This window comes from Zootoca vivipara, chromosome 14, assembly GCF_965207765.1.
Source record: "Zootoca vivipara chromosome 14, rZooViv2.hap1.1, whole genome shotgun sequence".
Lineage (NCBI taxonomy): Eukaryota > Metazoa > Chordata > Lepidosauria > Squamata > Lacertidae > Zootoca > Zootoca vivipara.
Genome location: NC_142597.1, coordinates 12,479,918 through 12,504,181, shown reverse-complemented (window position 1 = coordinate 12,504,181; position 24,264 = coordinate 12,479,918). Strand labels below are relative to the sequence as shown.

Genomic DNA, 24,264 nt, shown 5'->3' with positions numbered 1-24,264 from the left:
TGACAATGTGAGAACAGGCCTTTTCGGTGGTGGCTTCCCATCTGTGCAATGCTCTCCCCAGAGAGGCTCGGTAAGAGCCGTTCCCCAGTGGAACGGACTCCCTTGGGAAGTGGCGGATTCTCCTTCATTGGAGGTTGGGTGACCTGCAAAGGTGGATCTAGGGGAGGTTGGGTGACCTGCAAAGGTGGATCTAGGGGAGCGTAACCAATTCTGTCACCCTGGGTAGAGATCTTCTGGGGTGCTGCAGCAAACACCACAACTATTTAGTCCAATAGAACATAGGGGGGGGGCACGGTACCGGTTGCTTGCATCGCCCAGGGCGCCACTGAAATTCGAGATGCTAAGGTCCGACACTGCCATGAATTCGTTAGCTGCGTTGCCTACATTGTAGGGGGCTCGACATGATGACCCTTGGGGGTACCTTCCAACTCTACAATTCTATGATCCTATGAACAAATCCCTAAGCAACCAAAAGGAGAAAAAGCGTGTTGCGCTGCAGACAAAATTAGATTGCTCAGCAAATGAAGCAAGGAATAAAAGTTGCCAGGGTCTATTTCGGGCGCTGAGGACAGCACCAAAAACTGCTTCTGCTTTTCCGAGGCAAGGCGGCTGGTGGTGCTCAAAGCATCCGAGCAGCGTGAAAACCTAACAGCCATTCCCGGGGGCGCAGTTGCCGCCTCCCCGCGTTGGCTCTGCGCTCGGGCGCGCAGCATGTGATTCCGGGCCTGCCGGAGCCAGGGGAGGGGCTGCCGGAGCGGCCTCTTTCTTCTCCCGCTTAGCCCTGCCCGCGCCGGGGCGGGGAGGCTGCCTGAATCACGGGCATCATGTGCCCGACGCCCGGGCTCCAGCGGGGCATTTAAATGCCAGCGGGCGCCGGGCCCGGAGCAGCGCAAGCCTCCGCCACCATCTCCGCCGCCGGCCCGAAGCAGACGCCCGGCCCGATCCGTCTCGCTTGGAGAGAGACGGTTGCGCGCTCCTCGCACGGGTCCTGCTTCGCATCCGTCCCCGCGCTGTGCGCCCTCGCCGAGGCCGCTCGCCATGAGAGCCATCCCCGCGCCCGGGATCCGCTTCCTGCGCTCCTTCTCCAGGGACAGCTGGTAAGAAAGGGCGATCCGGGCCTCGCCTCGCCTCGCCAGGCCGGCTGCTGCTTGGGGCTCCCTCGGGGCCGGCGGCGCGCCTGGGTTGGGCTTGGAGAGGTGCCCTGTCGGCGCCGGCGAGGGCGCATTCCCTGGTCCTCTCTCGCCTCCCTCGATTGGCTCAGCGACGTGGGGTGGAGAGAGAGAGAGAAGGCTTTATTTTGCAGCTGGGGTGACACCCCCCCCCCCTTTGGATGGGTTTGGGGATCTGGCTTTAAGCTTGGGATCGAGCCGGCCTGGAGAGGGGGAAAGAGTGTTTGGTGCATCCTCCTCCTGATTCAGGGGTTTGGTTTAGCTTTCTTTCTTTTCTTTTTCCTTTTGTGTGTGGTGGTGGTGGTAGTAGTTTATCTCTAACTGGTGGGAAAAAGAGCACGCTGACTCAGAGAAACAAAGCCCAGCTGTGTGTAGAGAAATGCCGCAGAGAGGCTTCTGGCTGGCTGCAGCTCAGCGGCACGCAGCACGTGCCCTGCATGCAGAAAGGCTCCAGGGTTCAGCGCCAGCATCTCCAGGTAGGGTTGGAAAAGACAGGCGGTGCAGACAATAGCGAGCGAGATGGGGCCTGGCTGGGTTCAGTTGCAGACACACAAGGCCCTTTGAAGCCTCTCTTTCCTTAAAAGAATTATGCTGGCGATATGGTTCACCTATCTGTTTTTAATTGTATTTTGTTCGTTCCGGAATTTGAACAGCTCTGCATTAAGTAAGTGGAGAAAGAGAAAGAGAGAGCAGTGTAAGAAAATAGAAGATAATGTTAAGAACATTATGTTAAGAACATGAAGCTGGCAGGAATTAAAAGCTGCAGGAATAAAATGTACTACCGGTATATAGTAATAACTTGGGGCAGCTTGAGGGGAAAGAAGCGTTTTCAACCAACAGCAAAAACATAATGTTGGGGCTTGCATTATTTCTAGAAAGAGAATTTTGGAGGACTGGTGCCACAGTCCTGAAAGAAAGGTTGCAGTGCACTTGGTGGCACATTTATTTGTTCTGTAAAGTGGGTGAGTTACAGCCACTGGCTCACCTGCCTCACAAGGTTGTTGGAGAGAAAGATGCTGCCTTGAGCTCCCTGGGGAGAGGTAGGAAACCTGTGCCCCCCCCCAGATGTTGTTGGACTATAACTCCCATCATCTTACCACTGGCTATGCAGGCTAGACATGATGGGGCTTGTAGTCTAGCAAGTCCCAGGTTCCCCAACATGTTAGACTGGCTTTTGTAGGAAAGATCTGCTACCAAGATACTAAAATCTGGAACACTTCTGCTTGAGGGTTTTCCATTCCTCTGCAACATTTTTCCAGATACTGTGGAATTTTTCTAAAGTAGATGCAAAACATAACATTGGAACCAGCCCAGAGTTGTGACAGAGTTAATTTTGGAAACATTGAGATCCACAATCCTAAATTATTCTTCTCTCAACTTGCATCTGCCTTAAAACTGAGCGGTATGCTGTTGTTACTCTATCCATTTACATTTCAAAACTATTGTTTTGCAGATTGGTCCGTGTTGTATCAGCTTCTTGCTGGTTTCAGAAGTACTTTCTCAAAGCCTCTCCTTGCTAGTTTATACCAGGGATTGCATTTTCACTTTTTTGTAATTTATTTTCTGTATTTATAGATGGCCTTTTGAGGCTGCCCCTCTCATGGTAGCTTCCAGGATGTTAAAAACAATCTAAGTAATAAAAACATAACAATAAAAAAACACAACAACAAGCCTAAACATCCTCAAAGAAATATTATAAAAAACAAGTATCAGTAGACTCAAATAATACAAGTGTAAAAGCAAACAGAAAAATTCGTAACAGAAAAACACCAACATAAAAATGAATTTAAAGCAGTTTGGTTTTTGGGTTTTTCCAAATCTTAAGCAGGGAGTTTCATGTGCATGGGACAATCACGAAAAAGGCCCTGTCTTCTGTGGCAGCCATTATAATGTTTCTTGGTGTCAAACCAACAAACAGGGCCTCAGAAGCTAAGCCTAAGACTCGGGCAGGTTTATACAAATAGTCCTTCAAGTATTTTAAGGCAGGATTGGGGAACCTGTGGTTGTACTGATGTTGTTGGACCACAACTCACTTTCAGCACCAACCATTGGTAATGCAGAGTGGGGCTAATGGAAGTTAAGAGTCCAACCACATCTGGAGAGCCACAGGTTCTCTGTTCCTGGTTTAGAGCTTTGAACCATCACCATTTTAAGTTGGGCCCAGAACTGAAGGAGCTGATGCAAAGTAAACTTTGCCTGCTGTGCTTGAGTCAGCTACATTTTATCTCGCTCATGCAGGTGTTGAAAGGAAAATAAGTTCAGGCTGATTGTAGGGAAGAGGCTCTTGTATTTACCTGGCTTCACTTAATCTTAAGAGGATATCACATCACCTGCAAAAGACTATTTAAATCTCAGTTTAATTACTCCAAGCCACAGGGGTTGTACTGCCTCCCTTGGCAAGCAGTTGCAGACATTTCCTTGCACAACTTACACTTCGATCTTTTGAGGTCCAATTGCTACACTGTGTGACCCACATGATTCAGTTTTCAGTCGTGTGTTTGCAACACTGAATAGTTCCACCCCCACATGTTTCTGTATGCCATTGTTCAGTAATCAGGTCATCTCACTGCAGAGATGTTTTACAACATGAATAGAATAAGCTTCCAATGAATATACACAAGCCGAACACTTTGGGACCAGCCAAGGCATTTTGCATCCTTTTGGGGTTGTTTTTTATTTTGTAAGTACATAACTTCTAATTTCCACGTGGAGAGCCATTTCTTGATGCTTGCAGGGTCAAAGCAGTAACTTGCATTTGTGAACAAATCTCTACGGGTGAAACACACCCGACTCCATCCATTCCATATCAGACACTGTTTTTCTGAGGGGTTTTTTTACACACTAATTTGCAGTTCGAAAGCATGTCAAAGTGCAAGTAGATAAATTGGTACTGCTCCGGCGGGAAGGTTTCCGTGCGCTGCTCTGGTTTGCCAGAAGCGGCTTAGTCATGTTGGCCACATGACCCGGAAGCTGTACGCCGGCTCCCTCGGCCAGTAAAGCGAGATGAGCGCCGCAACCCCAGAGTTGTCCGCGACTGGACCTAACGGTCAGGGATCCCTTTACCTTTTTAATCTGCAAGAGAGCAAGTTGTGCTTGTGTTGCTTTCAAATGCTAGCTCCCAGTTGGGGTGGCCCTGTGCCTTGCCTTACAGAGGATAGTCCTTTATCTGAAGGGCTGTTAGAGGGAAGCCCTCTATTTGAAGCGTCATCAGGTCCTCGCCTGGTTTAAAGATAAAGCATCCCAAGGAGGACGGGCCCTTTAAATTGCCCATCCACAATCGGCAGCTGGACACCAGACTGAGCGGGCCTATAGATCACCTGATCCCAGCCTCGATTCAGATTATTCCTCTCTAAATTTGCATCTATATGTATACATTTGCATGTGCAGATTTTATGGAAACCGGTGCCGCCTTTCCCCTCTAGTTCATCAATGTCGAAGCAGCCGCCCGTGCACAGAACTATACTTGTGGTTGATTCCAGCAGTCTTCATGTTCGTCAAGAATATAAGAAGAGCTTGTTGGATCAGGCCAGTGGCCCATCTAATCTGGCATCCTTTCCTCACAGTGGCCAACCAGGGGCCTGTAGAAAATCCTCAAGCAGATTCAAGGACAAGAGCCCTCTCCCATCTTGTGACTCCCAACAACCAGCATTCAGAAGCATTCCTGCCTCTGACTGTGGAGGCAGAGCAGAGCCATCCTGGCTAGTGAGGGGACGCAGGTGGCGCTGTGGTCTAAACCACTGAGCCTCTTGTTTGGCTTCTTGATCGGAAGGTTGGCGGTTCAAATCCCCCTCGACGGAGTGAGCTCCTGTTGCTCTTCCCCCACCAACACTAAATGATTCTTTTTATATATATAAAAAAGGCATTGGTAGAAACAATCAAGTTAAGAGGGAGTATCAGTCAAAGACTCTCTTAAGTGAATCGTTCTTTGCTGTCTTTGCAAAAGTAAAGCTATTCCAAATCTTGGGTGCTTCACCCGCCATGGTTCTGGCGGCAGAGAAATCTTTCGCAGGGCCTCCGATAGGCGAGTGAAATTGCCGAAGAAGCTTATATGAAGGAAGGCAACTCTTGAGAAGAAAAGGAAAAAATGCAACCCAAGCAAAAATTCTAGAGGGAAGTAAGAAAAACAAAATCTTGAAGAAGACAACTAAAACAAAACTTTGCAAGCTAGGCCAGAGGTATACTAAAGTAAAAAAATGTGAGGAGGCCTCCTGCATCAGACCAAAAGCCCATTTTATTCACAATTTTGTTTTCTATAGTGGCCAACCAGACATTTATGCAAAGCCTAGGGGCAGGACACGAGAGCAATAGCTCTGCCCTACTAGTGCCCCCCAGAAACTGAGGGCAGTAGCCAAGAAAAGGAGTTTGGCTAGTGCAAGGACATTTGTCACTGCAGCAAGACTTCTCTTCCCCTGCACTCCTTAAATCTGTTCTGGGGTTACCCCCTCCCCCTCTAGAGCAGATTTGGAGAGGGTGTGTGCAGAGAGGAAGGAGAGAGGAAGTTCCATTCTCCATCATGCCGTGGGAATCCTGCTAAGGGAAGTACTTGGAAGGGGCTGTGGTCTAAACCTCTGAGTCTCTTGGGCTTGCTGATCAGAAGGTCGATGGTCCCGTTGCTCTTTCCCAGCTCCTGCCAACTTAGCAGTTCAAAAGCACGCCAGTGCGAGTAGATAAATAGGTACCACTGTGATGGGAAGGTAAATGGCATTTCTGTGCATTCTGGTTTTCGTCACAGTGTCCTGTTGCGCCAGAAGTGGTTTAGTCATGTTGGCCACGTGACCTGGAAAGCTGTCTGTGGACAAATGCCGGCTCCCTTGGCCTGAGAAGCGGGATGAGCACCGCAACCCCATAGTCACCCTTGACTGGACTTACTGTAACTGTCCAGGGGTCCTTTACCATTTACCTTTTGGTTGGATTCTACTCTGGTTGTTCAGAACCATGGTTCACCCCCCCAGTCCTGGAAAGAGCACATTGCCGTCATGCCCAGTAGCCACTCTTTGCTTTATTCTGATGTCTAAAGGCAGACGGGCAGAGAACTGACAAGTGCAGAATTCCACAAAGTCCAAACGCATTATTAACACATACACACAAACACACACATTCCTCCCCCCAGGTAGCTTTACAAATGAAGATCATCTTGCAGATGTTTTCTGCCATGACCTCTTCCTTACCAAGCAGTGTTTCCCAAGACTTTGTGTCCTTCTGGCATTCTTTGCCTGTACACATGACCGAACAGCTGCGATTCTTTTGCGGCAGCCGGCCGTTCTCTTCCTTGCCTGCCAGTCCTTCATTTCGGAATCCTTTAAAGTGATTTGTAAGGACATCCTCTGCATGATCAGTTGGTTCATTTTAAAGCGGTGGTGATGGGATCCAGATGCAGGGACCGAGCACAGCCTTCAGGGCAGAGCCTTCATTGCATCCCCAATGTGTTGGCCTGGCTGGAATGTGTCCTTAACATCCCATATTGCCTGTTGCTCTGCACAGAGGACAGGGAGGGGTGTGTGTGTGTGTGTGTGTGTGTGTGTGTGTGTAAACGACCCTACTGCACAAAGGTGAAAAATACATGTATCTGTCTGCCCACATTTGCCTCCAGCTCCTTCCGCCAGAGGCATGTTGTCCTTGGACTGAAATAAGCTTTCCCATCTCTGCTTTAAAGCAGCTGGACAAAGGCTCAGATAGGCAATGGCTGCTCAGAGTTGGGTTCAGCACCAGAGGATTTATCCAATTGTATATGAGAAATAAACAACTTATTTTAATGCTGAGGAATGAAATGGACCAGTAGCTTTGGTGACTGACTAGCCTGGCTCTATTTCTCTTCAGTCTATCATGTATAGCCAGCTTTGCTTTTCCCAGTCCAGACCTTCTCAATTATCCTGGGCTGTGGCTCCTTGGAGAGCTGACCTGCCCTGAATCTTCCCATTAACCTACTGCCCTAATTAGAGGGAGGGAAGCCTTGAGTGTGATGCAGTTAGCTTGGTTCCTTAAGGGCCCACACATCTGCCTAATTATGAGCCTAATTATGCCACTACCTATAAGGAAGCAGGCACAAAAGAGGACAGGACTCCTTCCTTTTAGCAGCTGGGTACAAGAGGTTTCATTTTGTACAGGGGATGTTTTGTGGCTTGGAAGGTGCAACCTGTCGTCTGGGGATGACTTCAAAAAGCACCTGCTGACAGCAGACCTGTTCACTCAAGGTCCTAAGAACATTGTGCCTAAACTAGACATGATGCTGGGGTACCGGTCCATAATTAGATCTCCAGTGGTTTCTCTTCTCTTTAAAAGCAACCTCCAGGACTTTGAAGAGGCGGCATTGGATTTGGGGATTTGCTGCTAGAGGAGGGGAGATTAACTCTCCCTGTGATAGTCCTCACTTTGATTTCCTCCTCCTCTGAAGGTCATATTAGCTGTGGAGGACAAAAAAGGCAGCTATCCAGATTGTACCAAGGTTGCTGTTTTACAAACAAACATACCCCATACTGTGGCTCACAGCAGCTCAGGGAAAGTGTTTCTGTTAGGAAAACTTACTTATTTTGTTTGTTTAAACCAGGGGTGGTGTAGTGGTTAAGAGCGGTGGACTCGTAATCTGGTGAACCGGGTTCGCATCCCCGCTCCTCCACATGCAGCTGCTTGGTGACCTTGGGCTAGTCACACTTCTCTGAAGTATCTCAGCCCCACTCACCTCACAGAGTGTTTGTTGTGGGGGAGGAAGGGAAAGGAGAATGTTAGCCACTTTGAGACTTCTTCGGGTAGTGATAAAGCGAGATATCAAATCCAAACTCCTCCTCCTCCTCCTCCTCCTCCTCCTCCTCCTCCTCCTCCTCCTCCTCCTCCCTCTGTGGCCCTCCAAGCTGCAGCTCCCATCATCCCTGACCACTCACCACCTTGTTGGCTAGGGCTGATGCAAGTCCCCTGACATCTGGAGGTCCGCAGGCAACTTAGATAGGTTCCCATTTAAATGTGAACTGAATCAGATTTCTCTTCCACCCCTACCTGTAACTCAGTGTCTGATGAAGCTGTTTCCATAGATGGTGCCTCACTTAATCACAGGCACAGAGCTTCCAAAGACATAGTCACAGCTGGATAAGTTGACAATATTTCCATGTTCTTACTGAAGCTGGGCTCTTGATGAGCTGCAATTAAGAAGGGTTTTTTTTGGGGGGGGGAGAAAGATGTTATGCCTCATTATGTTTTTTGCAAATGATGCTGGAGGAGAGGAGGAATATTTTGTGAGTGCAGAAGTGAGCTGAGGGTCCTCAAAAGTTTGTGGACTTCAGCTTTTTCCACGTCACTCCCCTTTGACTATCAGCATCTGTGACACTCCTTGTTTAAACATCCACAGACTAATTGCCCAGCTTTAATCCCCAGCGATTTGTTAGCCTCTGAATGTGTGCGGGGAGTCCCTTTCCAAGGAAGGCTCAGACACCGTAACAGGGAACCTGTGTTTCTCCAGATGTTGAGCATCTCCCACTCCCATCACCCCCAGCCGGCATTGGCAAAGGATGATGGCAGCTGGAGTCCAGCAACACCTGGAGGACCACAACTTCCCCATCACTGCTCCAAACTCTCCCTGTGTGTCTGTCTCCTCCTACTTATTACTCACATCTGGTTCCCTGTAAGGTCAGCAGTCCAACATGCAGTTACGAGAAAAACAAATACGATGGAAGTCTTTCTTGTTGGGTGGTGATGGGTGAAAGTACAGGTAGGGTGACTGACAAGGATGTGCAAGAATGTTCCTTAGAGTGGATCACACTGTACCTTTTTTCTCCCATGCTTTCAACTGTTGGATTAAGCATGCTTTCTTTCTTCTACTTATCTTGCTTATTCTGACGCTCCCTTGTTGATCTGTATGTAGATGCTTGATAAGCATGGGGAAGTGTCAAGCCCTGTTTGGCCTCTAGCGTGGAAGGAAGGAGCACATTGCTCAGTGGCAGAGGGCATGGTTTGCAATGTGCAAGGTCCCTTGTTCAGCCAGCGGCATCTCCAAGGAGGGAAGAGGAAGACCTAAACACCAAGAGAACTGGGCAGGGTAATGTGCTGAGCTACATGAGCCAGTGGGCAGAAGCATCTTCCTAGGAAAGCAAGGGGTGTGTAGTAATTGCTATTCTTATAATAAATTCTAAGTAGACCACACCAATCCAGTGCAGCCTTGCACGGGCTGTTCCAATGCTGAGTTAACATTGGGGATGGAGGGGTGGGAGGTTGCTGCTGAGCCCCAGCTGCGTTTCCTGTCCAGCTGTCACTGTAACAGCTTAGAAGTGTGCTGCGAACCTAACTGTAGTTAAGCATGATGTTGTAGCATCACATTGACTGTGAAACAGTCCTCACCTCGCCAGTATGCAGTCCTCTTGGGGGTGATGCCAAACAGAGGAGGTTGCTCCCTTGGGGTTTATACTTGCGTCGTTATTTTGCATATTTCTTGTATGATTGCTGTCCAGAAGAGTTGGATTTGGGGACATTGCCACCACATGTGGAGGTGCATTTTGCTGAGGTTCTTGGGCGTATTAGCTCTAGTGATACCCAGACGCCCTGGCTAACACACCACCAACTACATGCCCTCCATTGGGGTTTATGAGGGCAGTTAGCTTTGGATGGGCTAGCAGGCTGCTAGGTGAGAAATTGGGGGTGGGGTGGGAGGTGTTGATGTGAGTAAATGCAGCTTCCCAATGAGAGACTGAATGCTACAAAGCGGCCTCTGTGTTGTGAGAGCAAGAATGTCGTTGTGGGTGTTTGCTGATTGCGCTGCTTTATGTAATTTTGGCTGGTCACGTCTATTTTACTTTTTCTACTGTCCTTTTGTGGTGGGGAGGTGGTCCTTACCTGGCCTCCTGGCAGGTGAGTTGCTGCTGCTTACTGGGAGCAGTGCAAATGCACTAGCAGGAAGCCCAGGTGGGATCCTCTAATGTTTCTAGAGACCAGGCAGGTCTCACAGCCAAATCACCTATTCCCCCTCCTGGTTAGCAGCCAGGAGGTCAGGTAAGCAGCTCCAACCCCACCTTGACACTTCTTTTTTTGGGGGGGGTATTTATATAAACAAACCATATTAAAAATTTATACTTTAATTTAATTTATATACCGCCCTATACCCGCAGGTTTCAGGAAAGTTAACAGGATGAAATCAGAATATAAAACCAGAGCGTAACAATATTCCCCCTTGCTTCTCTTTTTCTGTCTCTTTCAGCTCCTTTCTGCCTCTGTTCAGTTTTGGTTACTTTTAAAGCAGAAGTGAAACTGGCTGTGAAAAGAAGGGGGGAATAGAAGTACTGTACTGTAGTTTCATTACTTCCTGAGGAGGATGAAGTAGCAGCAGCAGCAGCGTGACATGCAGGGAGTCTAGCTTTGTCAACAATTGCCACACAGTCTATTCCGTCTAGGATAGACAGAACAGGAACAAGGAGAGGAGAACTTGGGCAGTGACAGATCCTCCCACCTCAGCAGTGGCTAAATGGATGTCGTCAACATAAGTGATCTCTATGATCCGCTGATATAAAAAGCAAAACATAGAGATGGGAAAATAAAAGAAAAATCCTTGGAGCGGGGATGTCTATTTGCCTATTACTAAGTGAAAATGCTGAGTAGTGAACAGAAACCACCAAATTGGTTTCTCCCCCCCCTTTAAATAAATTTTTATTGAACCCAATTTAACAAAGCACATTATCAATCAATATATCCAATTACATTTCCCCCCTTTTTATGCCCTCCCCTCCTTCCCTCTCCCACCCTCCAGAGACTTCCCTCAGCTCCCCCCTCTGATTTGTTTACACATGTTATTCTCTGCATGTTGTAAAATTGTACATATCATTGCTCTATCTGCCCTATGTTCTACTAATAAATTGTGGGTGTTTATTCAAAACCTGCCAAGGAATCCAAATCCTTTTGTTGTCTTTTTAAATAGTTCATGAAATGCTCCCATTCTTCCTTAAAGTCACAGTTGTCCTTCTCTCGTAATGTATATGTTAACTTTGCCAGTTCCGCATAGCTCATCAGTTTTTCTTGCCATTGTTCTTTCGTTGGGACTTCCTCGGAAACCACCAAATATGTTTCTTCGAACTCCTTTGGCAACGTGCTGTTACACCAGAGGTGGGAAGCTGTAGCCCTTCCGAGGTAGACTCCAATTCCCATCAGTTCCAGCCAGTATGGACAATGGTTAAGGATCAGAGGAGTTGCAGGGATGGTTCCCCATCCCTGTGCTATTTATTGATTCATTTACTACTATTATATTACCTTTATCTTCCAAAGATCTCAAGGTGGTGTACCTTGGTTCGCCTCCTCCCCACAAACAACCCTGCGAGGTAGGTTAGGCTAAGAAATGGCGACTGACTTCAAGGTCACCCAGTGAGCTCCATGGCTGAGTGGGGATTCGAACCTTGCTCTCCCAGGCCCTAGTCCAACACCCTAACCGTTTACGGCACACTGGTCCTTGTGAACTGAGCAGATCATGAAGGTGCTGGTTTCTTTTGACTTCATGAGAACATAAGAAGACTCCCACAGGATCATATCTAGCCTGCCTTTTTGTTCTTGCAGTGGCCGGCCAGATATCTATGGGCAGGAAGGGCACAAGAAAGACAGGAGGGCAACTGGTATTCAGAGACACACGGCTTTTGATGCAGGAGCTATTATATAGACCAGGAGGTGTTGGGAACCTTACATTCCATGAATGTAGCCAACCCGCTGCCCAATGTGTTTGCATTATTAAGTTTGTTATGAATAAAAAATCATTTTAAGTTACAGCTTAATAATTATTTCACTATTAATATACTTCTTAATTGTATTTCATTATTAATATACTTCTTAATTGTATTTCAGTTCAACAATTATATTGTTAAAATACATACAGTCATACCTTATGTTATGTCCGCTGCAGGTTACATCTTTTCAGGTTGCGTCCCGCGCTGAACCCGGAAGTCCCAGAACGGGTTACTTCCGGGTTCGGTGCATGTGCAGAAGCATCAAATTGCGTCACGCGCATGTGCAGATTTGACGCTTCAGGATGCGGCCTTTTCATGTTGCAAACGGGCCTCCGGATCGGATCCCGTTTGCAACCAGAGGTACCACTGTACAGTATTTTGTTATATGCAAATGGCTTTAGATACCTATTAGGTCCATAAATTACATAAATCAGGTCCATATAGCTTATATTCAACAACAAAAAACAGCGACAATTTGTTGTTGACAAAGGACAGCTGGACATATAAAGGGGCCCATTACCTTCGGTAGCTTAAGGCCTCATCAAACCTAAATCCGACCCTGGTCATCACTATGTGAAGAAGCCCTTCCTTTTGTCTGACCTGAATCTCCAAACATTCAGCTTCATTGAATGAATGAAAGCTCCTGTCCTTCCTTCCACTTTGAAGGTATTTGTTACAGAATCTGGCAAAGGACATACCACCTTTGTGATAATTGTTGCTCCCGATCCTGTGTACATGTTATCCCCCCCCCAGTAGTTCTTTGCATAGCTTACCCTAGCAGGCTGTAGTGGTCAGCAACCTTTATCAGCCATGGGCCACTGTCCCTCAAACCATGTGGTGGGCCGGACTATTTTTTTTGGGGGGGGGGGAGATGAACGAATTCCTATGCTCCACAAATAACCCAGAGATGCATTTTAAATAAAAGCACACATTCTACTCATGTAAAAACACCAGCCAGGTCCCACAAATAACCCAGAGATGCATTTTAAATAAAAGCACACATTCTACTCATGTAAAAACACCAGCCAAGCCCCACAAATAACCCAGAGATGCATTTTAAATAAAAGCACACATTCTACTCATGTAAAAACACCAGCCAGGCCCCACAAATAACCCAGAGATGCATTTTAAATAAAAGCACACATTCTACTCATGTAAAAACACACTGATTCCCAGACCATCCGTGGGACAGATTGAGGTGGTGATTCTGCCGCATCCGGCCCACGGGCCTTAGGTTGCCTACCCCTGCTCTAGGTTATCTTGTGGTGCTGAGATCCCTCTTTCCTTGAAAGGCAGAATGAGTGAGTCTGTGGCTTCTATTGCTCACCGCAGGCTGAGCAGAGCTGTCCTCACATGGTTGAGGTTCCACCACTGATCCCATGTGATTATGAAAACATGCTTTTTCCCATCACTACTCACTCACTTTTGGAGAATGGAAATATGCCGATGTTCTTTCCATTAACAAAAGAGGAAACAACAGCAAGTAGCAGGCTGGCTGATGATGTCTAATATTTTCTTACACCTGAGGCTCAAATCCTTCACTTCTCATCTCATCGCTTTAGTAGTTTATTTAGGCTGCACTTAGCTAGGAATAAATCCAGTTGAACTCAGCTACGGTACATAGGAAGCTGCCATACGGAGTCAGACCATGAGCCCATCAGTATTGCCTATACTGACTGGCAGCAGCCCTCCAGAGTTCCAGGCAGTGGCTTCTCCCATTCCTACTTGGAAATGCTGGGGAATAAAAACGGGACCTTTTGCATGCACAGCGTATACTTTACGTATACAGTTGTATCTGATGAAGTGTGCATGCACACGAAAGCTCATACCAAAATAAAAACTTAGTTGGTCTTCAAGGTGCTGCTGAAGGAATTTTTTTATTTTGTTTCGACTCAGACCAACACGGCTACCTACCTGCAGCGTATACTTTATCACTGAGCTTTGATACCTTTCCTGAAAGGAAGATTCTAGTCCTCAAGGTTTTATATAAAGATCTGTTTAAATGGGAACATAGGCAGCGCTTTCTGATACTGAATTGCACCATTGGTTCAGCTAGCTCAGAATAGTCTACACTGATTGGCAGCAGATATCCAGAGTTTTAGGCAGCTAAATCAAATTTCACACACACACACACACACACACACACACACACTAGATTGGGGGGGCATGGCCTGCCACACCCCTTTGCCATGCAAATATAGGTGATGTGTTGCCATGGAAACTCAATACAGTAGTGAGATTTGGGGGAATATTCTGAATAGGAAGAACCATCAGCAAAGTAGGCAAATACTTTGGCTAAGGAAGATATAATCCAAACAGAGAAAAGGCAGAGAGAGCCAAGGTTTTGGACTAATAGCATATTGGGGTGCTGGCTGCCTCTTTCTAGAGATTTGCTTTGGAAGCAGTGCCTTTTGGGAGTGTCTCAGTTGTGCCTCTACCTACGTTCAGCCTATATACTGTATGCAACTATTACAAAACACCATTAAGCCTCTGGTGACCTCCTTCCGAAGGGAACTAAAGCTCAGTAACTTCTGCACCCCTGCAACTTCTCAGCGCTTGGAGAAGCAGGGCAGCAATGGCAAGTGATATGTTTGTGTGTGACCATACACAAGTGCCGTATATTCCGGCGTATAAGACGACTGGGCGTATAAGACGACCCCCAACTTTTCCAGTTAAAGTATAGAGTTTGGGATATACTCGCCATATAAGAAATACGACCCGGCGTATGAGATGACCCATGACTTTTGAGAAGATTTTCCTGAGTTATACGCAGGAATATACAGTACACATATCGCAGCTGGTGTGTAAAGGGAATCTGCTTCCCTTGGTATTATCCATCCTCAGGGTGATAGGGATTACTGGGACGGTTCCTGAGCAGTTTTGTTAAGTGCTGCATGAAATGCTTGGAAGCAGCAGTCAAGGAAGTGTTTTGATGCAAAACATTGTCCTGCCCTCTTGCAGGAAATCAAAGCAGGGAAGTTCTGCTGGCATGGCTGATACTGGGCAGTCCCCAATTCCTACATCCTAAAAGCAGAGGGGAATTCCCCCATGCAAACGGCATATGTCAGCCCCAAAGAAAAATACACCTGACCCCTGCAGAACAATGTTAGCAAATCTGCAATGGAACCTCCTGGATCTCAGAAGTCTACCTGTAAGGATCACTGGGGGGGGGGGGGAAGGCTGCAGATAAGGGGGAAATGCCAAGGAAGATGGAGCAAGCTGCCATCTAAAAAAAATGAACGAGACCTTTGGAATATTTGCTGGGCTTGTTTTCAAGCAGAAATGTTTTGAGTCAAAGTATTTTTTTATTTTTGTAAAAGGCTGGAATAAGTTCTTACATGTCCGGGTGCTGTGGCTACATCACTGGGGTGATGGCCAGAACCAATTGCATGGATTCAATACAGTTTACTTGGAAATGTCATTGGAAACTGCTTTGTCCCAAGCCAGCCTCTTTATCCATTTAGCCCTAGTGCTGGGATAGAATCACAGAATTGTAGAGTTGGAAGGGACCCCGAGGGCCATCTAGTCCAACCCCCTGCAATGCAGGAATCTTTTACCCAGTGCGGGGCTTGAACCTACGACCCTGAGATTAAGAGTCTCATGTTCTACTGACTGAGCCACTCTGAACATATCTAATACAGGACCGGTACTCTGACACTGAGCTACAGCGCCATTCCTTAAACCCTTCCTTATACTGAATCAGAACCATTGCTTTACCAACTCCAGCATTGTCTCCTCTGGGGATGGGGAACTTTTGGTCCACTGGCTTCATTAGACACACCAGTGCTCCCCAATTGGTCCCCACCCCCAGGCCATTTTGGCCAAGCCACAAACTCCTGCCCTGGTGTCAGCCAGAGGTGAAGGTGCAAGTACAAACTGGCCTTGTCTTTTCACAACAGAAGAGCGAACTGCAACCAGCAATGATAAAAAGGATGCAATGATTTATGCAGCCAGCTCTCTGAGGAAGACATAAAGAGGATGAGTCAGGTGACCTTGGTGGCTCTTGCTCAATTTATTTCAGCCTCTGTTTCACCTCTTGAAGGTGAAGAAGATCAGAGGCTGGAGGGACTTTGCGGCATGCTGTTCCATGGTAACGGATGATGTAAATTCTCTGCCCACTTGCTGGCTGGCTTTCACAAACTATGCTTTCCTCTGCATTTACTCAGAAGTAAATTTTGTTGAGTTCGACTATTCCTATGCAAGTGCGTAGGGTTGCAACCCAAGTGGATGATAAACATGCATGTAGTGTATATATCAAAAGGAAAAAAAAAACATTCCCCTGATTTTTATAAAATGCATTTAGTTTAATTTTAAAGGATTAATACTAGTTGCCTGTTTTTGGAAATCTGATTCAACTGTTTGGGAAGAAGGAAGCTTACATTTTAACCTGGAAACCCTTCATATTTTAAAGTTGTCTTCTGGGGAGAAATTGAGCTATTTTTTCCCCCTCTGTAGCGCTGGAATTCTATTTCTAACGATATAATAAAATTGTAAGGATGCTGTCACGCTGCAGTTTGGCAAGTTGTAAAAGGGTGGGGAAGGGGATTTGCTGAGGTGTAAAGGGAAGGTGGTGGCTGGGGTTGGCAAGCAAAGCGACCAGGAAAGGTGGCCCCTATTTTTGCAGTAGTAGTAGATCATGTGATCTTTTCCGTGTGATCATGTGATCTTTTTCACGTATCCCTTGGCTTATGCCATTGAGTCAAGAACCTGCCCTATTGTACTTAGTAATGCACCTTGCAGTGATGGTTGTAACAACAGAACAACAGGCTTTTTAGGGTTGTAGCACCTGCCCTTTCGAACGCCTTCCCCAGAGTTAGGCACCGACTCTGCTGTCTTTTCAGTACCTGCTTGAAGAGCTGCCTCTTTCACACAGCCTTTCATCAAGTCTGGACTGGTACCATATTGTTTTAAATATGTTCTTCTTATTATTATTATCACATGCCATTTGCTGCCCTGGGCTCCTTTGGGAAGAAGGGCAGGATATAAATTTAATAATGATGAAATAAGCAGTAAGCTTTTCTTTTGATACATGGTGCCCTTGGATGTAGAGTTAAAGCATACCAATTTCTGTAGCTTAAACTACATTAGGGAGTAAAATGACCTCCCAGCTTTGGTTTTCTTCCACCCAGAGGATGTGGTAGACATTTATTTTTCTGCAAACTGCTCAAGCAAGCTGGTGAGACTTCAGCCGTCAGCCTTCAGAGATAACAGTTAAAGCTTATCACTGTTTTCCATCTTTCTCACTGTTTGCTCTATCTTTCATATGTGTGTTCTTTTCTAGGTACCGGGGATTAATTCTTGTGTTGACGTTCCTGTGCTACACCACTTTCCATCTCTCACGGAAGCCCATTAGTATAGTAAAGGTATGTAGCATCGGTCCCCAGGGGTGAGGGGCTATCTTTGGACGCAAAAGGGTGGACATGCAATCCTATACAAGTGTCCCTGGGAAGAAGTCCCATTGAATGCAGTGAGATCCACTTCCACCCAGGTAAACATTCACTGGCTTCAGCTGAAAGCAGGCATATTTGAACTTGCCCCTTCCTCCACTTCCCTCCTGTTCCTCTGGTGTATCCCTTTTCTAGATTGCAAGCCCCTAGGGGCAGGGACCTGTTTTCTTGTGCCCTTTAAATTTGCATCCATACTGATGGTGCTATATGAAACCACCATGCCTGAGAATGTGATGTCCCTTTTTTATATACTGTATTAGTTTTATTAGTTTCCCAAATTTTAACAAATCGATCCAAATTAGAAGAGTCGGACACGACTAAACGACTAAACAACAACAACAACACATTTAATAATAGTAATAATAATAAGGTTTCCCGCTCCTGTTACAAACATATGTCCATTGCTTCCTGATGTTGTCACTTCATTCTTCTTCTTTAATCGCCTTCTCATCCGTCTATTAATTTTAATCCATTTTCATAGCTGGCCTTTCTTGTTTCCTTGCAATCAGCACCTTTGTCGTTTGCCAAACGTATAAAAATCCATTTTCATGTGTGTATCCCTTCCGGCACTCTGTTCCCAGACCTGGTGTGTAGAGATACTTTATTGGGTGTGTGGCCTGTGCCCAAGGGTGCCAAGTTGAATAAAATAATCACAGGATGCGCACATGCTATTTGAATGGCAATGCCCCTCAAATATTTTATTGGGGGTCCAACGGGACTACAGCCCCTAGGAGTTGGCTCCCATCTCCTGTCTTGAGAGGGGTTTCATTCTCTTTGAAGGAACAGGTTCAGAGTCTCAACGTACTCCTGGATTCCAGCTTGCCACTAGAGTCTGGAGTGACTTTTGTAGGAGGAGTGCTTAAGCCCAGTGTAGGCTGCTTAGCTAGGGCCATTCCTGGCCTCAATTGTCCATGCTCGGGTGACCTCCCATCTGACTACTGCAGAAGACATTCTGGAGGCTACAGCTAGTGCAGTGTGGTTCTATGGTGATTTTTCCGTTGTTCCATTTCCCGCTGATTGTTTCTATGTATGCCTCTTAGAAATGTGAATAACTAGGTGGTATAGAAATGTCTTACGTAAGTACATAAAACATGACTGCTGGCTGGGGCCATGTGTTGCTAATCCCAAAACCTCTGCCCTGGCTGTCGGTGAGCTACCGGACCAAACTCAATGCATTGGTGCTGATCTTTAAAGCCCTTAATGGCCTGGGACCAAGGACCTAAGAGTGTGCCACGTCCACTATTCTCAACCCCTATGTTTGGCAAGTGAAACCTTGTTGGCAGTGCCACCACCGGAGGCTGCCCAGTTGGCGTTGACCCATGACAGGGCCTTTTTTAGTGGCGGCTCCCCATTTCTAGAATGTCCCCCTTAGTGAGGTGCATCTGTCTCCCTCATTACTGACTTTCAGGAGATATTTTAAAACATCCCTATTTACCCAGACACTTGGTGGCTGAAGCATGCCGCTCCTGGCAGCCCCGAAATCTCCTGTGGAGAGAATGCTTTGAAAATGTGTTTGTTCTTGTTTTAAATTCATAGAATCATAGAGCTGGGACCACGAGGATCACCAGGTCCAGCCCCCCTGCAATGCAGGAATATTTTGCCCAATGTTTTTCTCACCCTCGGCTCTTTGGGGAGGATGTAAATTTAATGAATGGATAAAGGATCTCTGACTCATGCGCCTGTTCTCTCTCTGTGTGTTTTCCCCCCAGAGTGAACTGCATTATAACTGCTCTTCGCGGGGACCCAATCCGCACAATGAATCAAACAGCACTACGTGGTGTGACTGGAAGCCTTTTGGTAAGGCTGCATTTGTTTTCTGCTGTATCTTTCCCCAGAAGAGCAAACGCACTCTTGGCCTTCATAAAGTGATGGAGGACAGGGCAAAATAGTGTAGCTTGCAGCGCTGTAAAGTAGGGAAGGACCATAGGTCCATGGCAGAGCAATTGCTCTGCAGGCAAAGGGTCCCGGTTTCAATTCCTGGCACCTCCAGGTAGGGCTGGCAAAGCTTCGGGAGTCACTGTTTGGTCAGTGTAGTACAGACAGTATTCAGCTTGATGGACCGATGGTCTGAGCTTGGTAGAAAACAACTTTCTGTGTTGGTGGATATGGAAAAGCTATTTGTGACTTCTGCGATTTGGACATGTGGCTTTCAGAGTTGTCGTCTGGAAAACAGCAGGAATGTTGTGGTCTGTATCCAGAGTCCCTTTCCTGGAAACCTCAGGTGACTAGGCAGCCTTTATGGCCACCTTAGGCTCTCTGATCCCAACTGATTTGTATGCAGTAACCGAAACGGGATGCCTCGTGGGCCAACAGGCATTATTCTGATGTGATTAGCAACCTTGGCATATCTTATCTGCATTTGTTTCCAATGTCGTTGTGGAGCCTCATTAGCAGATTGGTTGCTGGTTGGTTCCCACTGCGCAGTCAGGCTTTACATAGATATATATATTTCTACAGTGCAATCTCAGGGTAAACTGTACCTTTACAGAGCTGCTTAGGCAAAAAGACACAGGTCCCCATCTGCAAGGAGCTTACAGTTTGGAATAGGAAATGGGTGAAACAGCAGTGGGAGGGAGAGTTGGGGAACTGCCTTCAGCTGTCTTTCACCATGTGCCCACTTGACCCAGTACTGTCTAATATTATTAGTTCTTGAATTTATATACTGCCCTATACCCAGCTGACAGCGGCTCTCCAGGCTTTCAGGCCAAGGTCTTTCGCAGCACTGGGAGATTTTCTGGATGCAAGGCATCTGGATTTTCTGGATGCAAGGCATGTGCTCTTAAGTGCAGGCAAATGCTGTCAAGCATGCGTCCAGGTTGCAGCTGAGAATGGGGAATTAAAAAGCCAAATGAACAGCCACATGGACAAGGTGCATTTTGAAGGAGGGGAGTAAGGGGCTGCCGTCTGTGTGCTTGGAAGAGAAGTTCCATTTATAGGATGCAGCAAGGAGAATGGGCTGCGAGGGAGGCTCGTCCGTACAACAGCCCTGCGAGGGAGGCTCCCTGTGTTCCCATTATGTAGCCGCAACCTTGATGCATGCATGGCTGCGTTGGCCTGCACTTAAGAGCACGCACTTTGCATCCAGAAAAGAAATGGAGAGATGGAAATGGAGAGTTGACATTTTAAAAAAGCCTGTGCTATAGCCCTGCTGGGACTGTACCGCTTCAGAGTGCAGCTAAGAGAACAGTGCACAGGAGTTGACCTGGAAACCTGTGAAGGTAGGAAATTCATAAGACCGAAACAGACAAATCGTGTGATATTCTGCTCCAAAACTTTGTGTGGCTGATCAGCAGTCAGGAACTGCTCTTCCCTGCCCACTGCAAAAAAGGGGGGAGTGGGGGGGCAGCTGCCTTAATACAGGAACCTGTGTGAGCTTGATATTCCTTTTGCCCAGTGGGGTATGGCTGCCACTGAACTTAACCCATACTGCTGCTTCTTCCAGATCAGGACAACTACAAAGAACTCTTTGGAGCCTTGGACAATGCGTTCCTGGTTGCCTACGCTATAGGAATGTACATCAGGTATGTACTCAGTATGCAGGAAGGAAAGAAACGACACATTTACTTGTTTATTTCATTTATATACCACCTTGATCTCCCAAGGAGCTCAAGGTGGTGTACATGGGTCGCCTTCTCCCCATCTCATCCTCACAACAACCCTTTGAGGTAGGTTAGGCCAAGAAATGGTGACGGGCCCAAGGTTGCCCAGTGAGATTCATGGCTGAGTGGGGATTCGAACCCTGATCTCCCAACACTCTAACGACCATTACTCCGCCCTGGGTCTCTAGTGTGCACTGAGTTTGTATAGATCTACAGTTAAAGTCACAAGCATGCCTGCTTGAAAGGCTCTGTTGGTTCCATGGGATGCATTCCTTAATGCTGCAATCCTGTACACATTTAATAGGGAGTAATTCCCACTGAACACAGTGGGATTCAGGCCCCATCTGCACTGTGCCTTTAAGGCAGTATCATGCCGCTATAAAGAACCATGGATTCCCCCCAAAGAATCCTGGGAACTGTAGTTTGTTAAGGGCAATGGGAATTGTTAGGAGACGTGTCCTACCCCCGGGGGAGGGAAATAGGAGTCAGATCTAGCAAGGCAATCCTTGTGATCTTAATTTCACCAGCTCCTTCAGTGGCATTTGCAATTTACCTTGGTTTACCTACACCACAGGTGGGGTACCTTTTTCCTTAGCCACATTCTAGTGGCGGGCAGTGCCAAAGACAAAAGCGTGCTGAGCAATGAATGTTGACCTTTGCTACAGTAGGTTAGTTTTTACAAACATGCAGAGTTCTCTCTCCTCTATCCTGGCAAGCTGGAAGCATGGTCAGAGTTCAAGGACATAGTCCAGCCAGGCAAAAAAATAACCACTCAAGGAGAACGGAAAGCAGGGCTAGTGGTTTGGGAGGGGACGTGGCCTGATGAGATCCCCAAGGGCCAAGCAGAGAGGCCTGAAGGGCCGGATATGGCCCCAGCCTGTTTCTCATTCACAGGTCCTGCCTGTGATCAACCACCGGCTTATGAACTTCAGTATCCCGGCTGTTGTTAAAAGATCTCAAACGACCCAAGAGGTGCTCTTAGGACAAATCCATAATGTTTGATTACTTTGGCATGGCATGGCAGGTGCCAGCCGCACCCGCCAGCAATCAGCTCACCTCTTAAACCACGCAGGAAACCGATCAGAGATACAGAATTCCCATAAACATGGTCGTAACTGCAGGCAGATAAGAAATCTGCTAATGGAGGGCTCGAGACGTCAACAGGACTCTTGTCCACATGATGGATCCTGTTTGCTCTCTTGTCTCCTAAGTAGTTATTAAACTGTTCCACGGGGTTATTTCCAGGGCTGTGTATATGCCATTTTTATCATCATGGGTCAGCTTAATTGACCAGGCCAGGGCATTGCAAAAATTGTGTCCTTCCTCGAAGACAAAGGGCGTCGCAACCGCAATGCAGCCACAATGGCTTCGCTTCTGGTGCTGCTCTGTCGGTGTGGGAAATGCGACATGGGAAATAACTGTGTTGTTGACGATGGTTTCCCAGATTCTAGGAAGAAGAAACACCAGCTTCTGTTACTCCTGCAGTTACTCCTTTAATTTAAGTGGCCCTAAGCTGTTTCCGGGGACGCGGGTGGCGCTGTGGGTTGAACCACAGAGCCTAGGGCTTGCCGATCAGAAAGCCGGCAGTTCGAATCCCCATGACGGGGTGTGCACCCGTTGTTCGGTCCCAGCTCCTGCCAACCTAGCAGTTCGAAAGCATGTCAAAGTGCAAGTAGATAAATAGGTACCGCTCCAGCAGGAAGGTAATCGGCGTTTCCATGTGCTGCTCTGGTTCGCCAGAAGCGGCTTAGTCATGCTGGCCACATGACCTGGAAACTGTCTGCGGACAAACGCCTGCTCCCTCGGCCAGTAAAGCGAGATGAGCGCCGCAACCCCAGAGTCATCCACGACTGGACCTAACGGTCAGGAGTCCCTTTACCTTTACCCTTTAAGCTGTTTCCACGTTCATTTCTGGTTTGGCTTGAGAAGTAGCTGTTGTGTTTCATGCGCTCTTCCTTCCTGTCTCCCACAGTGGGGTCTTCGGTGAGCGCCTTCCATTGCGCTACTATCTGTCTGGAGGAATGTTGCTGAGCGGGTTGTTCACTGCATTATTTGGACTGGGCTACTACTGGAACATCCATGAACTGTGGTATTTTGTTCTTGTACAGGTACGGAGATTCATCACATTTGCCAACCAAGTTATCTAGAGCCGTTTCCTCTTCCTGCTATGGGGTCTCTGAGCAGGTCTTGTATCATCTGTCGTGCTCTGGGTGGGTCTCCCAAGGAGCTAGGGTCCAAGGCCCAGGAGGTACGAGCCTCTCCCCAAAGTCCTCACCACCAACGCAGATTTGCAGGAGCAACAGAGTCCAAACAAACCGAGGCCAAGCCCAGAAAATCAGTCTAGGGCCAAATGCAGGGTTAAGGTCTGGAGGGCCGCAGGTTCTAAGTTGCATACATAAACCAATCAGAGTGCTGTGGCCTACGATTGCTGTTGAGGGCCACTAAGGCAAGGAGACACCCCTCAAGAAGGCACTTGGCCACAGCTCCCTCAAACCAAGAGTCAACCTGATGTCTGATGAAAAGGCTGAGAGGGGAGGTGATCGCATTCTCTAAACACCTGAAGGGCTGTCCCACGAATGTTCTCCGCTTCTCAGAGGGAAGTACTAGGTCTCATGGGCTGGAGTTACAGGTGAATCATAGAATCGTAGAGTTGAAAGGGACTCCAAGGGTCATTCATTCCAACCCCCTGCAATGTAGGAATCTTAGCTAAAGCATCCATGACAGGCAACCATCCAACCTCTGCTTTAAAATCCCCTATGAAGGAGAGTCCACAACCTCCCGAGGGAGCCCATTCCACTTTTGAACAGCTGTTCTTCTTCCTGATGTTTAGTCGGAATCTCCTTTCTTGTAATTTGAAGCCATTGGTTTGAGTCCTGCCCTCCAGAGCAGGATGACTATGAGAAGCTTCGTGGTAGCAAGAGCGGTTCAGCAATGTTGCCAATCACTTGATGGTCTCTCACCGGAGGCAGAAGCTGGACCGTCATCAGTTGAAGATGCTCTTGCTCCAGATTTCTTGCATTTATCAGTTACCAGTTGTTGGGAATCTCAAGTGCGGAGAACACGGTTGCACTCCAGTCTCCTGCTTGCAGGCTTCCCATAGACACCTGTCTGGTCGTTGTGAGAACAGTCTGCTGGACTAAGATGACCCTTTTGGCCTGGTCAAGCAGCAGGCCTGCCCTTATTTGCTTCTGTCAAGGGTTCTTCAGACCAGCTGGTTTTGGACTACAACTCCCATCAGCCCTAGCTCGCAGGACCAGTGGTCAGGGATGATGGGAATTGTAGTCCAAAACAGCTGGAGACCTAAGTTTGGGGAACCCTAGGCTAGATGGCCAACTGTGATTCTGTGGGCCTTTGCAGTTCACACAGA

General features: G+C 47.3%; 1 protein-coding gene across 5 annotated transcripts in view; it reads left to right on the top strand.

The window, feature by feature from the left end:
- The first annotated feature begins 497 nt into the window (after positions 1-497).
- The window catches only part of SLC37A2 (solute carrier family 37 member 2), a 58,004-nt gene continuing 34,237 nt past the window's right edge, over positions 498-24,264 (top strand). For 2 of the 5 annotated variants that reach the window (XR_004693978.3, XM_035139149.3), the window contains exons 1-5: positions 588-1,097; positions 17,133-17,214; positions 19,008-19,095; positions 20,741-20,819; positions 22,870-23,005. Coding sequence is in view for 3 of the 5 variants with exons in the window: in XM_035139149.3 (XP_034995040.1) it covers positions 1,039-1,097; positions 17,133-17,214; positions 19,008-19,095; positions 20,741-20,819; positions 22,870-23,005 (444 nt within the window). In the remaining 2 variants the exon portion in view is untranslated. Of the gene's footprint in view, positions 1,098-1,259; positions 1,646-17,132; positions 17,215-19,007; positions 19,096-20,740; positions 20,820-22,869; positions 23,006-24,264 lie in introns of those variants that run through there. The other 3 variants (XM_035139150.3, XM_088658233.1, XR_015947134.1) reach the window with 3 other exon arrangements.